Below are 13,756 nucleotides of genomic sequence, written 5' to 3' on the forward strand. Positions count from 1 at the left end.
AGTTGCCCAGATCATCTGTACAACATCTTCCAACAAAATGGACATCCACACAACTTTATCAAAAACTGCCTGACCACTCAACCTAATATAGTACAACCAACACAGGCTGTGAAAAGAAGAACATTGACATATGGCTTGTATGAACGTTGACATATGGTTTGTATGATTCCTCATGGAATCATACAAACCAAGAAAAGCCCTCCCAGCTCAAAGCAGTGCTGCAGGGAGGCCCCCCAGCTCACCCTGCTCCTTGGCCTTGGCCCTAAGTGGAGACCATTGGTGATGTCTACATGGTGGTGTCCAGCCTGCCTGTTCGAAATGGTCAGCTCCACGCCCACGAGATTGTCCGCATGGCCCTTGCACTCCTGGAAGCTGTGAAGACCTTTCGCATCCGGCACCCTCCCAGTGAGCAGTTGCACCTGCGCATCGGGGGTCCACTCTGGTGAGTGAGTCGGGCAAGCACGGTCTATCTTTCCTGAGCATGCACAAAGCACCAGCGGTTCAGCCCTCCTCCTCTACCTCCCTGCAGGGCCAGTGTGCGCGGGAGTGGTGGGCTTGAAGATGCCACGCTACTGCCTCTTTGGAGTCCAATGGTGAGGGTGAGATACCAGCCCCCCATACTCTTCCTGTAGGGCCCGTGCATCCTTACCTCTCCTCCCAAGTATGCCACTGGGCCCCTTTGGCAGGGGATCCTGGGGGGCACTCACTCTCCTGCCCCTGTTCCTTCCAGCCTTGAAGATCCACATCTCTGCCAAGGAGATCCTGGATGAGTTTGGCTGCTTTCTGCTGGAGCTCCAGGGGGACGTAGAGATGAAGGCGGGCATGGGAAGGAACAGGCTGGGCCTTGCATGGGGGGGGGGAAGGGGAAGGAGTGCAAAGTGGAGGTGTGCCTCTCACTTTCACTGCTTGGGGGGGGCTGCATTGCAAGAAAGGGGGCAAGAGCGCTTCACCTGTCTGCTTTCTGGCAGGGCAAAGGGAAGATGAGGACCTATTGGCTGCTGGGCGAAGAGAAGACAGCTGTCATCTGAGGGGACCCCCATCATCTGAGGGGGGCCCTCCCTCTGCAGGGACCCGGCAGCAGCAACTGCTCCCATGAACTTGCGGGGGATTCACTCTGCCTTGGAACAGCGAGGGAGGGTGAGAGGCGGCCAGCCTGCAGGCAAGGATGGCTTTGCCTGAGGGAGGCAGCGGCTATGCCTGGAGGTGGGGAGGGGGGCTCTAGTTGCCCCAGACATCAAGGGGTCTTCCCTGCCCAGTCAGCAACAGCCAGGCAGCAGGCACTTGGGAACCCACCTGCTGAGGCAATCACAAAAGCCCTTTGCCCAGCTGGGGCTCCTGGTCCCAATCGATGCACCCCCACCCCTTGGCTCAGCAGGCTGAGCCAGTCTTCCAGCCCTGCTGCTCATTTTCCCCCTCTGGTTGCAAATCCCGGAATCAGGCAAGCAGTCTTGTCCAAACAGAAAGGGGAGGGGAGAATAGCCCCCTCCCCTTCCATTTAGCAAGAGAAAGGATGGCAAACGGCTCTGCCCAGCCCCGGCTGCTTTTGTGGCAGGGGAACTGTAAGGAAGCTTCCTGGAAATGACTCTGGCGGTTGGGCCTTCAGCTCTTGCAGGAATTTAACAGGGAAATCAACACTTTGAGGAGGGGACTCTGCATCCCCCCCACCTGCATAAGCTTGGTTTTTCCCAACCAGCCCAGATAGTGGCAAGATAGCGTTCACAGCTTGGGGTAGTTGGTCAAGGTATTTGGACATGGGAGTTGTGAAAGTTGCACACTTCCTGAAAGGGGTGTCACCAGTCTGGATGCTGGAGGTGCCCTGTGGAGAGGGATAAAGAAGCTAAGTGCGTCACCCACCACTCGTGGCTGGGTCTGAGCTGCCTGGCCAGAACATACCCTCCATGCTAGGACAACAGGTGCCCGGGCTGCCTGCCCGCCTGCCATGTCCTTTGCAGGCTCTCAAGGACAAGCCTCATGGGAGGAGGCAGGAAAGGCATGGCAGCACCAGGTTGGTGCGGGACAGGATGGCACTTACCGGCACCTGCTGGGCATGTTCGAGCCAGAATGTCTGCAGTTGTTCCAGCTGGTAGTCATGGGGCTGTATGCCAAGTTCTAACTTGGCTGCCTCCTTTGTTGTCCAAACACCGCAGCCGAGGGGCAGGATCTCCCCTCTGGCACAGGGAAAGGTTGTGCAAAGGGCTGGCACAGCCCTTGCTGGTTTGTGCCATGGCATCCACCCTGCATGCCTGTTGGGGGAGAAGGCAACAAGGAACTAGTTGACCTCCAAAGTCCCTTCCAACTCTGTTGTTCTGAAGTAAGGTGTCCTTGACTCAAGATTTCCGCCTAGGCTTGGGAAAGTCCCTGAAGATACAGTGGAGGGGGATTCCCACGCTAGTACAGTATTTAAACTCTCACCCAGCAATCTGACACAGAAGCACAGTGCTCAGAACGGCTAAGGTGGAGGTCTTCTTGTCTTCTGCAGCTCTGTGGCCTTGAGTACCCCCAGGGTCCTCTATCTCTGGGTCAAGGTTTGATCTGCAACGGGGCAAGTGGCTCTAGAAAAGGACCAAGCAAGTTCACAATTCAGACCAGTCGGAGGAAAGAGACCACCCTTTGACCTTGACAGGCCCACGACAATACCTGGCTGCTAAGTGTATGGGGGGGCATGGGGGGGGGAGAAGGTCCTGTTCCTTACCTGTGTTTCTGGTACAGAAGATGCTCCATCATGGCCTCTCACTTCCCTGGGGATAAAAGGAGACAAGTGGGGTGGGGAGCATCTATGGAGTGGCTGGAAAAGACCCTCGCCCAGGGACAGAGACAGGAAGGTGGGCCCCGAGCCTTCCGCAGGGAGGGAGACAGGAGAGAGACATCCCCACCAGCTCACACACACACACCAGTGCCCTGAATTGAGCCAGGCATTATATTGATGCCCACCTTCTTCCAACTCTCTGTGCTTCATTCAAGGGAGAACCGGAAGGCCGGCTGGGGGCTCAAGCAGGCTCTTCTTCCCCTTATGGAGGATTAGGTGGCTCCCCACATGACCCGGGGACAACACACAGCCCATTTTAAGAGGCTCTGGGTAGACTCCTATCTGTTTAAAACACCGTGGAGCCCCCAGTTTTTAAAAAAGTAGCACATTCACAGCCACACTCTGGAAGGATTTACTGCCAGGGCCCTCCGAGACTCACTGCAGCTGCCAGCTCCAGCCCTGTAGATGCTCTGCTGGCCACACAGCAGTTGATCTACATGCCAGCTGTTTCTTAGGGCCCTCCCAGGATTTTTAACTGAGCCCCGTGGCCCTTTCCACTCAATGAGCTCTGCAGCACTGGCATAATCCATTCCAACTTTGAGAAATTAAAGCCCTTCCTAGAAGTCGCTTCTTGTCTCCGCTCGGCCCCCACAGCGAGGAGGCTGTTTAGGGGGAAAGGCCAAGAAGTGGGCAGGGCTGCAGTTGCACACCTGGGCTGCCCAAAGGGAGCAGCCAAACTCACCGACTGCTGCCTGGGGTTCAAGGAGTTCGGTCCCAGATGCTAATAACTGCATCCTTGACATGGGCTGGGGGGGGGGGTCTGCCTGGCTTTCTAATGTGAGTAGAAAACTGCACCTAACTAATCTTCTGGAGTAGCATTGCAACCAACCCTGGGCCGGACCCCCTTCCTCTCCCTGCGCAGATGTTGTTGGCTAAGCCCATCCTGGGCTCCACTCCAGGCTTCTGCCCTCCTGTCCCGCTGCCCACCTCGCACAGGGAGCCCTGTCTTCACGGGACGAGGGTAGGAGTCCTTCATGGTGGTGGTCGTGGGCATGCCGGCTAGGAAGTCAAGGGTGAGGAGGCCAGGATGCCCGTGCCGGTGGAAGGACCCCTCGGTGCCACACTCGGGTCTTGGCACAAGGTCCAAATCGTTGGTGGCTCTCTGGGAAAAGCAAAAATGAAAACAAAGGAGGCTCCTTCCTCTTGGGGCCATGGGGGGGGGAGGACAGTTGCTCTTCCCCCACCCCTGGGGAGGGCACAGCTTGGTCCCGCCCTCTCCTTCTGCAGGTCAGGAACAGAAGGGTCGCACTCCAATTCCTGGAGAGGCTGCGCTCATCCGAGGGGATGCCAGGCTGGGGCTGCGGAGGGCCCGGGTGGGGAGCGGCTGCCAAGGGGCAGCAGAGCCTGGGCGCCGTCCTGACCTCCCACCGCCGGCGCCAGACCGCCAACTGGGGGCGAGGAGCCCCGCAGAGCAACCTCACCTCTTCCTGCCAGTTGTGCATCAGGCACTGGCCGCGGGTGGGCGGCTCCCTCGGCGGCTCCGGGACGCAGAGCGGGAGCGGCTGCAGATCGACGGCCGGCAGCCCCCCCAGGTAGGGCCCCGGCACGCCGTGACAGGGCGGTAGCTCCACCGGGACCGTGGCTCCGGCCTGCGGCTCTGCCTCGGGCTCCGGCGGCATCTCCACGGGACACGGGGCCGTCTCCGCCGGGCTCCCGCGGGGCTCCTCCGTGCTGCTCTGGGCGGCCTCTCCGCTGCTCGGCACCTGGGCTCTGTCCAGGGAAGAGACAGGAGAGCGCCGGGTCGCGGGCGGGAAGGGGCCACGGCTGCTCCGGCGAACCAGCGCCCTGCCGAGAGCGCCGCGGGCCCCGAGGGCCCCCCTCCCCGAGTAGCGGGCGGGGCGGTTGACGGTCGCGCCCAAGCTCACCCTTCCGGCTCCATCCTGGCTCCTGCGCTTGGTTGGTCTCCACGGAGACGCGAAACCCACCGCGGGCTGTCCTGGGAGGCGGGCGAGCGGCCGGGGCGACCGTTGGTTGGCCGAGGGCGAGGAGGGGGAGGGGAATGGGGAGGGGCCTCGGGACTCTCCCTCCCGGCCTGGCCCTCCGCCCCGGCCTGCGCAGGCGAGGGGGGCGGGGCGAGAGGCGGGGCGGAGAGACCGGCTCAGGACGTGCGTGGACCAAGCGAGGCAGCCGAGAGCGCTGTCCGGAGACTCGGCGGGCCCGGAGAATCCCCGAAGGAGGCGATGAATTGCCTCGCCCGGCGGCAGGTGAGCCTTGCCCCCCCTCCCCCCGACATCCTCCCCAGAAGCGGAGGCCCAGCGGGTGGCTTCTTACGTGCTTCGCTTGTGCTGACTTTTGCTGCTCGCTTAGAGGTTTGGGGGATCTGGTGGGCGTCGGACGGGGGTCGTTGCTTCCTTGTCCTCGGTAAAATAGCACAGGGAAACCCCGTAAGAATACGGTCAAAGAAGGCAAGAGGGCAGTTGCGACAGTGCGATTTAAAGTCCACCCAGTTTTTAACATGTCACACATTGTCCAGGTCCGTGGAGACAGGTTGGACTGTCCTCTAACCTCATGTGTCACCCATGCCCCAAGGGGGAGCAGAGGCCGCTTCTATCCAAAGTAGAAGAAAGAGAAAGAAGGGCTGAAGGCGGGGGGCTCTGTTGCCTGCAGCCCCGAGGAGCGTCCTTACTGCTCTTTTCTCCTCCTGAAGGAAGAGATTCTGGCTCCTGTCATTGGTGCGGGGCTAACTGCAGCTGCAACTCTTTGGCCCAACCTTGGCCCCTCACTGGCTTCACTAAGTGGCCTGCATGCCATTTAGCCATCCTGAAAGTAGCACCCAAAGACACAGCCAGCCTGCTGGGAGGCAGATGGGAGGCTCCTCTAGAGCTGGAGAAGAACAGCTGGGATGAGAACAGCGCCTCTCCTTCTGATTCCTCCACCCACCTCAGCAGCAAGGAAGGGGAAAAGCCATTCTGAGGCCTGCAGGAGCTTGCTCTGAAGCACTTGCGTGGGAGGCCGGTACTTAAGTTGGGCCAAGGACCAGTGGAGGGTCTGCTTGGAGCCGCTTGTCCTGCTGCCCAGCCGATGCCTTTCTGGTGCTGCCAGATTGTGAAGCCTGGGGATTGGCACCTTCCATGCCCATCCAGCAGACCATGCAAAGCCCTCCGGCAGGCATTCTTCCGCTGGGTTGCACGCCTGGTGGTGCAAATGCCAGAGCTGCCTTTCCTGAGAGGACCATGGCCCACTGAGCCCCGAGCCGCCTGCCAGCGGGGCAATTCTCTTGTGAGCACCTCTTCCAGTTGTGCCTCAGATTACCCATTTGCTGGTGCACCTCCCTGCTGACAGAATGGGCTACAAGAAGAAACAGGAGGAAGAGCCTCAAGAGAAGTGAGGATCAGATGAAAAAAACTGTGTGCAAAGCAGAAATGAAATTTGAGGAAGGGTCTCAGGCCTAATGACTTTCTTCCCTTTCAGGAAGATGAAGAGAGGGAGGTGGGTTCAGCCTTGCAAGTTTCTGTTGCCCTAACTTTGTAATAAAAGTAATATCCTAAATACATCAGACTTTCATTATATTTCATTGCTTGTTCCTGATCTGCTGAAGACAAATGCAGCTGGGTAAAATCCCATAATAAGCATGGGCGGTGCACTTAATGCAGCTGGGATATGTGCAGAACTGCCTCACCCCAATTAGACCAGTTGGCCCCTCTCCTTCCAGTGGAAGCAGCCTAATTTGGATCCCATTGGCCAAAGAGTTTCTGCTGCTGTGCTCCAGGAGAAGGGCCTTTTCTGCTGTACCCCCCCCCAGAATTTTCTACAATCAGAGGTGAGATTTCCCCCCCCCCCAGACACACAAGAACACAATCCTGTCCTTCTGGCAGAGCCTGAAAACCTTGCTCTGCCGTGGGTCGCTAACAGGGTAGGGTACCCTGGGGTTGTCTCATGGGGTAGACAAGATTCTTAGCCCCAGAATGTCCATCACCTGGGTTCTTAACTTTTAATCTCTTTATTCTGGTTTCATTTCTTTTTAGCACTTTTAAACTTTTATTACAATGTAAGCCACCCAGAGTTGCTATATTAGTGAGATGGGTGGCATAAAAACTTATCAAAATAAAATAAGGTCTCAATTCTGGGGTTGTTTTTTCACACGCTAAGGTGGAGCTTTTTGCCTCTGGGCCTTTAAGCAAAAATGCCACGTTACTTTTTCTTGTTCCTCTAACTGCCCCACTTGCAAAATTCTTCATTGCAAATCCAATTGTTATAACTGAACCGTTTGTGGCCAGCCTCTTTGGCTTCTTCAGGTAAGTGTCGAAATAGGTTCTAGCTAACTGCTGAGCCTGTCTTGGGGTTCCACCTTAGGACCTCCCCCTAAGAAGGCACCTGGGCGTGTCGTGGTAGCCAGCCGGGCAGACTCGTTATGAAGCGAAGCCTATTCTTGATTCTAGACTTTTTAAGGGAAAGTTACAGTACTTAGTGCAGTGGAAAGGATACCCTTTGACTGAAGCCACATGGGTAAACTCTAGTGACGTAAAAGCCGACAGGCTTATTAATAAATTCTATGAGAAACACCCTAAGAAACCAAGGGGCGACCCCTAGCCTATGATTTTGTTTGAATCGCAGGATCTGTCCTATTTTTAAGCCCCCCCCCCCACGGGATATCAACGCTGCTAACATTGGATGTTCCCGCTCTGACAACTGATGAAAATGCAGCCATTTTCTCTATTCCTTTAATAGGCTTTTTCTTACGTTTAGATATCAGGTGCACGGGGGGGGGGGTGGGAGGGTTGGGATGTAAGCTCGTCTAGCCGTAATAATAAGGCTGCTGTGGGAACCCAAGGAGAAGCTGATAAGGTTTTGCCCAGGCTCAGGAGCGGAGGAGAATCCCCGGGCTTTAAGCTAATTGGGGAAGCTAATGGAGGAGGAGGAGGAGGAGGAGGAGAGTAAGAATGTCCGTGTTGGGTCAGAGGCGATGGGGGTGCCCGAGAAGAAATGCCCCGCCCCCCTTGCTGCCCAAGTGCTGCTCAGCGCTCGCAGAAGTCCAGCGATTTCGCAGAAGCGTCCGCCCCTCGGACGGGGATCCTGCCCCTCCCAGCCGTTGGGGATGGTGGAGGGAGGCGGCATCTGAAGGTAGGGAGGAGAGCGGGTGCGAGCGGGGCTTTATAAGGGGCGTCCCGCCTGGGGCTGGCACGTCTAGATTCCTGGAGACCACCATGGCGATTGGCCTGGCAGCTCTGGGGCTCCTCGCTTTCCTGCTCGGCTGCTCGGGAACCTTTGCCCAACCCCAAAACTCGGAGCCAGCCGCCGAGGTCAGATGCGGGGTGGGAGACGGAGGGTCCCAGCCTCCCATGTGGAAAGCCCCCCCCCCACACACACACCAGCTTCTGCTCGAGTGGGCGGCAGGAGCAACTGGTGGGAGCCGGCGGGCTGCGCAGAGGCTGCCGCTTCCTCGGGGTTGATCGCACCCGGTGCCGTCGCGCTGAGCGCCAGAGGCCTTGGATCTCCGATGACCGACCGGTCACGCGTTTTCTCCTCCGTGCTCGGCCGCGACTTCAGCAGCCTGCCGCCGGGGCTGGTGCTCTCGCTCGCTGCGCAGATGGCAGAGCGATCCGCTCGCGGGGTGTCGTCCCGGACGCGGGCTAGCAGGCGCCTCGACCGACGGACTTTGGGATGGGCCGCCTTTGCCAGACCGACCCGGCGTGGGCATCCCCAGGGGTCGGGCACGAGTGAGCAGCGGGTGTTTTCAGATCCCCCGGATAGAATGGAGTGACAGTCTCTGCCTGTTGGACAGCTCGGCTTGGCTATCACCCTGACACGCTTTTCTCCTGCCTCCCGCTCTTTTTAGTGCTCCCTGACCGGCACCTGGAGGAATAACCTGACCAACACCATACACATCGAGAGCGTCAGTGACACGGGGGTGTTCAGCGGCATCTTCTATACACCACTGCGGTACTCCATACACATCTTTCCAGCCGCGCTGCAGGGCATCCAGCACCGGGGGCTCCAGCCCACCTTTGGCTTCACCATCAGCGGGATCTCCGATGGTAGAGCCACTCAGTCTTTGTTGTGGAAGCAAATAGAAGGGGAAGAGGGAATCTAGTGGATCTCCCCTTCCTGAGATCTGCCTCTTGCAGATTCTTTCACTGAATGTCCTCCGTCCTTCTCCCCCCATCAGATGGAGATGCCCAAATATTTTGGAGCCTATAAAACATTCCCAATCTAAAAGTAGCATCGGTGAGGGGGGTCTTTATGCGAAATATATCCTCCCCTAATTGGTACAACAACTTTGATCTGACAGGACCCACCGGTGTCTTTGTGGGCCAATGTCTGGTGGATGAGAACGGAAAGGAACAGCTGAGGACAACCCGGCTATATCGTGAGCATGTGGAATCCGCAGCAGAGGATTGGGGGGCGACCCGGTAAGGAAAAGCAGGGGCTGAACTGCTGGGCCCCCTAACTGGAAGGGCCCTGGGTACCTCTTCTTTTTCTCTCTCTTCCACCCCCCAAAGTGGCTCTTGAAGGGGCGCCCCAATGGTTTGCCTCTCTCGGGGCAGCATTTTGAGTCTGAGAGATTCTGTTTCTGCCACTTCCCCCACAAAGAAAGATAGCAAAGCTTTGGATGAGCTTCCTCAGGTCGTTCTCACTGACAAGTGTGGTTTGGGTGGCACCACAGTCTGGGTTGCCAACAGCTGGCAATGCTTGGAGAGTTGACATTTATTGCTCTACTCAAATTAAAGAGCAGTAGCCCAGCACAGCTCCCATATTTGTATGGGGCAAAGAGGCTACCTGGGTGCCTTCCCCAGCACAAGGCCTGCAGCTCTTCTGCTCCCCTCCAAAGAGGCCACTTTTCTGGCCACCTGGAGGGAGCTGCTTCAAGGGAGCCCCAAACACCGAGGAGACTTTGCCCAGCCTGCTTTGGGTCAGTGTCCTTGCCCTTATCAGACTTGGCCTGCATTGCGTGGCTGGTGACCTACCTGGCCCTCGCCATCCCCCAGAACCTGCAGCATCCATTTCCTTTGCCCCCCTTTTCATTATCATGTGAGTGGGTGGAAGCAGGGAATGCGGTGGGGGTGGGATGCTCAGCCTGGGGGGGGGATACCAATCATGCCAGTATGAATTTTGACATTTCCCTCCCTCCCTCCTTTATTGTAGCGTTGGCACGGACATCTTCTGGCGCATCAAGTGAGAGGGTGAAGAGAGCAAGGCTTCCCTGTTTCTGACTTGGGGGGCCTTGGGGGGGGGTGACCTTTCCAACCTCACCGATCAGATGCTCTTCTCCAATAAAATGTTTGCCTGAGCAGCCTCAGCTTCCCTGGTCTTTCAGAAGCTCTCTGGGGGCCAGTCTGAAGGTTTCCAGGAGAGCCTGGGTAGGACCCCCATGTGGAGAGGGGGCTCAAAGCTAACTCTGGGGTACAGAGTCTCTACTTGTCTCTACTACTGCTCTACTATTGCTCTGCACTTCACACAGCCTTTGCCCTTGAAGATTTTGGAGACCTGCAGCCAATCCATTGAGGATCTGACCTATTAATTTATTAGGAAATTATTAAAGGGTTTTGCAAAGGAGCCATGAATTAGCTTCATCCAGAGCTGGTCCATCCTAATCACTTGGCCTAAGCTTTGCTTGACAGAGTCACTGTTAGACACAACAGTTAGCTAGAAACTATTTTGACACTTACCTGAAGAAGCCAAAGAGGTTGGCCACCAATGGTTCACTTATAACAACTGGATTTGCAATCAAGAATTTTGCAAGTGGAGCAGTTAGAGGAACAAGCAAAAGTAACGTGGCATTTTTGCTTAAAAGTCCAGAGACAAAAAGCTCCACCTAAGCATGCCAAAAAATACCCCCGGAATTGATAGCTCATTTAATTTTAATAACTTTTTATGCCACCCATCTCACTAATACAGCAACTCTGGATGGCCAGTCTGAAGGTTTCCAGGAAAGGCTGGGTAGGACCCTTATCTATAGTATGGGTTCTGGGGCAAAGAGTTAGCTTTGTCTCGACTACTGCTCTACTACTATTGTGCACTTTACTCAACCTTTGCCCTTGAAGACTTTGGGAACCTGCAGCCAATCCACTCAGTGTCTGGCCTATTAATTTATTAGGAAATTATGAAAGGGTTTTGCAAAGGAGCCATGAATTAGCTTCATCCAGAGCTGGTCAATCTTTTGGCTTAAGCTTTGTTTGACAGAGTCATTGTTAGAACCAGCAGTTAGCTAGAACTTATTTCAACACTTACCTGAGAAGCCAAAGAGGCTGGCCACAAAGGGTTCAGTTATAACAATTGGATTTGCAATCAAGAATTTTGCAAGTGGAGCCATTAGAGGAAGAAGAAAAAGTAACGTGGCATTTTTGCTTAAAGGTTCAGAGGCAAAAAGCGTGTGAAAAAACAACCCCAGAATTGAGACCTTATTTTATTTTGATAAGTTTTTATGCACCCATCTCACTAATACAGCAACTCTGGGTGGCTTACATTGTAATAAAAGTTTAAAAGTGCTAAAAAAAAAATGAAACCAGAATAAAGAGCTTCAAAGTTAAGATCCCAGGTGATGGACATTCTGGGGCTAAGAATCTTGTCTACCCCGTGAGACCCGCCCCAGGCTGAGAAGCTGAGCCAGGTTTTCAGCCTCTTCCGGAAGCCAGGATTGTGTTTGTGTTTTTGTGTGTTTGTGTGGGTGTGTGGTGTGTGGAATCTCACCTCTGGTGGTAGAATATTATTGGGGGGAGCACAGCAGAAAAGGCTCTTATCCTGGAGCCCAGCAGCAGAAATTCTTTGGCCAGTAGGATCCAAATTAGGCTGCTTCCACTGGAAGGAGAGGGGCCAATTAGTCTCACTGGGGAGAAGCAGTTCTTCAGATACCCCAGAACTTCACTAAGTGCACCCCCCATGCTTGTTATGGGATGTTACCCATCTGCATGTGTCTTCAGCAGATCAGGATGAAATACCAGGAAATTCTTACATTACTTTTATTACAAAGTAACAGGACTTTGCAAGGCTGAATCCACCTCCCTCTCTTCATCTTCCTGAAAGGGAAGAAAGTCATTAGGCCTGAGACCCTTCCTCAAATTTCATTTCTGCCTTGGACACATTTTATTTTTCATCTGATCATCATTTAGGTTGAGGCTCTTCCTCCTGTTTCCTCTTGTAGCCCATTCTGTCGCCATACAGGTGCACCAGCAAATGGGTAATCTGAGGCACAACTGGAAGAGATGCTCACAAGAGAAGATAAAAGCAAAGGAAAAGGGGGGGTTGGCTGGGTCAGTGGTCCAAGGAAGGGAAAGGAAGGAGTGGATCTGCTGCCAGGAGGACCTGGGTGGAGGTGAACAAGGAAGAGGCAAAGAGCAGAGCTGCTGCTTCCTTGGGTCTTCTCCCCCAAGACTCCAGATGGAGCTGGGCAGAATCACCAGCAGGGACCTGGAGACAAGAGGGGGGGGGGGAGAGAGAGAGAGGCAGAGAGAGGCGAGAGAGACAAAGAGAGCATGGGTGAGTTGAACTGTCTAAGCCAGTTGTCCAGGAGGCAGAGAGCGCGAGAGAGACAAAGAGAGCATGGGTGAGTTGAACTGTCTAAGCCAGTTGTCCAGGAGTCTCAATCCATCTCAGATCCATCATATTTTAGTGCTTAGGGTGCATCAAGGGTTTGGGGGTGACCTCAAATCAACCTGATAGTTTTTGATACACTGCCAGGAGGACCTGGTTGGAGATGAACAAGAAAGAGGCAAAGAGCAGAGCTGCTGCTTCCCTGGGTCTTCGCCCCCAAGACTCCAAATGGAGCTGGGCAGAATCACCAGCAGGAACCAGGAGACAAGAGGGTGGGAGGGAGGGAGGCAGAGAGAGAGAGAGAGAGAGAGAGAGAGAGACAGAGAGAGAGAGAGAGACAGACAGACAGACAGACAGACAGACAGACACAGACACAGACACAGACAGAGGGAGACAGACAGAGATAGAGACAGAGAGAGCATGGATGAGTTGAAGTCTCCAAGGCAGGTTGTCACGAGTCTGAAAGGAGCTCATGGGGCCATCTCAGACCATCATATTTTACTGCTTAGCAGGACCATCAAGGGTTTGGAGTGACCCCAAATCAACCTGATATTTTTTGACACTCTGTCTAATTTAGTTGAATATGGGAATGGAGTGGACATTATGTACCTTGACTTCAGCAAAACATCTGACAAATATCAATGAAACCTTGGTGAAGAAGAAGAAGGCAACCTATACTACCATTACATGGATAGAGCTGGTGGAGAGATCAAACCCAACAAGGGCTTATTAAAGGCTCCAGATCTGATTGAAAGGAAGTGAGGAATTACAGGGCTCCATTTTAGGCCTTATGCTGTTTGACATATTTATTTATAATCAAGTTAGTTTAGGAGTTAGAAAACATTGTAATCAGTTTTGGACATGATACGAAATGGGGGTTGTAAAATACTTCAAATGTGCTAAGGTGGAGCTTTTTGCCTCTGGACCTTTAAGCAAAAATGCCACATTACTTTGCCTTGTTCCTCTAATGGCCACGCTTGCAAAATTCTTGATTGCAAATCCATTTTTTATAACTGAACCATTTGTGGCCATCCTCTTTGGCTTCTTCAGGTAAGTGTCGAAATAGGTTCTAGCTAACTGCTGGTTGTAATGAAGACTCTATCAAGCAAAACTTAGGCCACGTCTCATGGTTCTGATAGATGAAACCCATCAAAATAACTTGGAGGCAAAGTTCTTCCTTGAACATTTTATTCAGGAAACAAAGTATAAGTACTACATAGTTAACCCCAAAACTAAATTCCCTTCACCCAGATACAAAGTAACAAAGTACAATTCTCACCCCCAATAAACTGTCATAAATCACATTCCCCAATTAGCTTAAAGTCCGGGCTTTCTCTTCAGCTCGCCAAAACATTATCACATTGTCCTTGTGTTCCCACAGCAGCTTTATTACTATGGCTACCTGTGCTTACATCCCAATCCACCCCCCCCCCCGCACCTGATTTCTAATCCTAAGAAAAAGCCTATTAAAGGAATAGGGAA

At 54.1% G+C, this 13,756-nt stretch overlaps 2 protein-coding genes and 1 long non-coding RNA gene across 4 annotated transcripts; 2 read left to right on the forward strand and 1 right to left on the reverse strand.

The window, feature by feature from the left end:
* Positions 1-655: 655 nt before the first annotated feature.
* LOC120319785 (sperm-associated antigen 8-like) lies at positions 656-4,811 on the reverse strand. 2 transcript variants are annotated; one of them, XR_005559836.1, is made up of 7 exons: positions 4,672-4,811; positions 4,228-4,516; positions 3,734-3,908; positions 2,693-2,738; positions 2,413-2,552; positions 2,033-2,243; positions 656-1,816 (listed from the first exon to the last, which is right to left on the reverse strand). XR_005559836.1 is itself a non-coding variant. In XM_039369018.1 (3 exons), the coding sequence occupies exons 1-3, from the start codon at positions 4,683-4,685 to the stop codon at positions 3,606-3,608; spliced, it is 606 nt and encodes a 201-aa protein (XP_039224952.1). In that variant the 5' UTR covers positions 4,686-4,805; the 3' UTR covers positions 3,294-3,605. The 2 variants fall into 2 exon arrangements, 1 of the variants encoding a protein (XP_039224952.1); XM_039369018.1 differs by lacking the exons at positions 656-1,816; positions 2,033-2,243; positions 2,413-2,552; positions 2,693-2,738 and having other exon boundaries at positions 3,294-3,908; positions 4,672-4,805.
* Positions 4,812-4,889: 78 nt separating this feature from the next.
* On the forward strand, positions 4,890-6,299 carry LOC120319789. The gene is made up of 2 exons (XR_005559837.1): positions 4,890-5,010; positions 5,454-6,299. It is a non-coding gene; the product is annotated as an uncharacterized LOC120319789 (long non-coding RNA).
* Positions 6,300-7,950: 1,651 nt separating this feature from the next.
* LOC120319788 (avidin-related protein 1-like) lies at positions 7,951-10,002 on the forward strand. The gene is made up of 4 exons (XM_039369024.1): positions 7,951-8,046; positions 8,583-8,781; positions 9,036-9,156; positions 9,890-10,002. The coding sequence occupies exons 1-4, from the start codon at positions 7,951-7,953 to the stop codon at positions 9,921-9,923; spliced, it is 450 nt and encodes a 149-aa protein (XP_039224958.1). The 3' UTR covers positions 9,924-10,002.
* The last annotated feature ends 3,754 nt before the right edge of the window (positions 10,003-13,756 follow it).

This window comes from Crotalus tigris, unplaced genomic scaffold (assembly GCF_016545835.1).
Source record: "Crotalus tigris isolate CLP2741 ecotype Arizona unplaced genomic scaffold, ASM1654583v1 scf7180000020963.25688851:1431469, whole genome shotgun sequence".
Taxonomy (NCBI): Eukaryota; Metazoa; Chordata; class Lepidosauria; order Squamata; family Viperidae; genus Crotalus; species Crotalus tigris.

Coding starts and splice junctions, on each gene's coding strand:
- LOC120319785 (XM_039369018.1), bottom strand. Junction 3,909..4,227: donor TGCACAACTGGCAGGAAGAG/GTGAGGTTGCTC, acceptor TGCTTTTCCCAG/AGAGCCACCAACGATTTGGA.
- LOC120319788 (XM_039369024.1), top strand. CDS start 7,951: ATGGCGATTGGCCTGGCAGCTCTGGGGCTCCTCGCTTTCCTGCTCGGC. Junction 8,047..8,582: donor ACTCGGAGCCAGCCGCCGAG/GTCAGATGCGGG, acceptor CGCTCTTTTTAG/TGCTCCCTGACCGGCACCTG. Junction 8,782..9,035: donor CATCAGCGGGATCTCCGATG/GTAGAGCCACTC, acceptor TTGATCTGACAG/GACCCACCGGTGTCTTTGTG.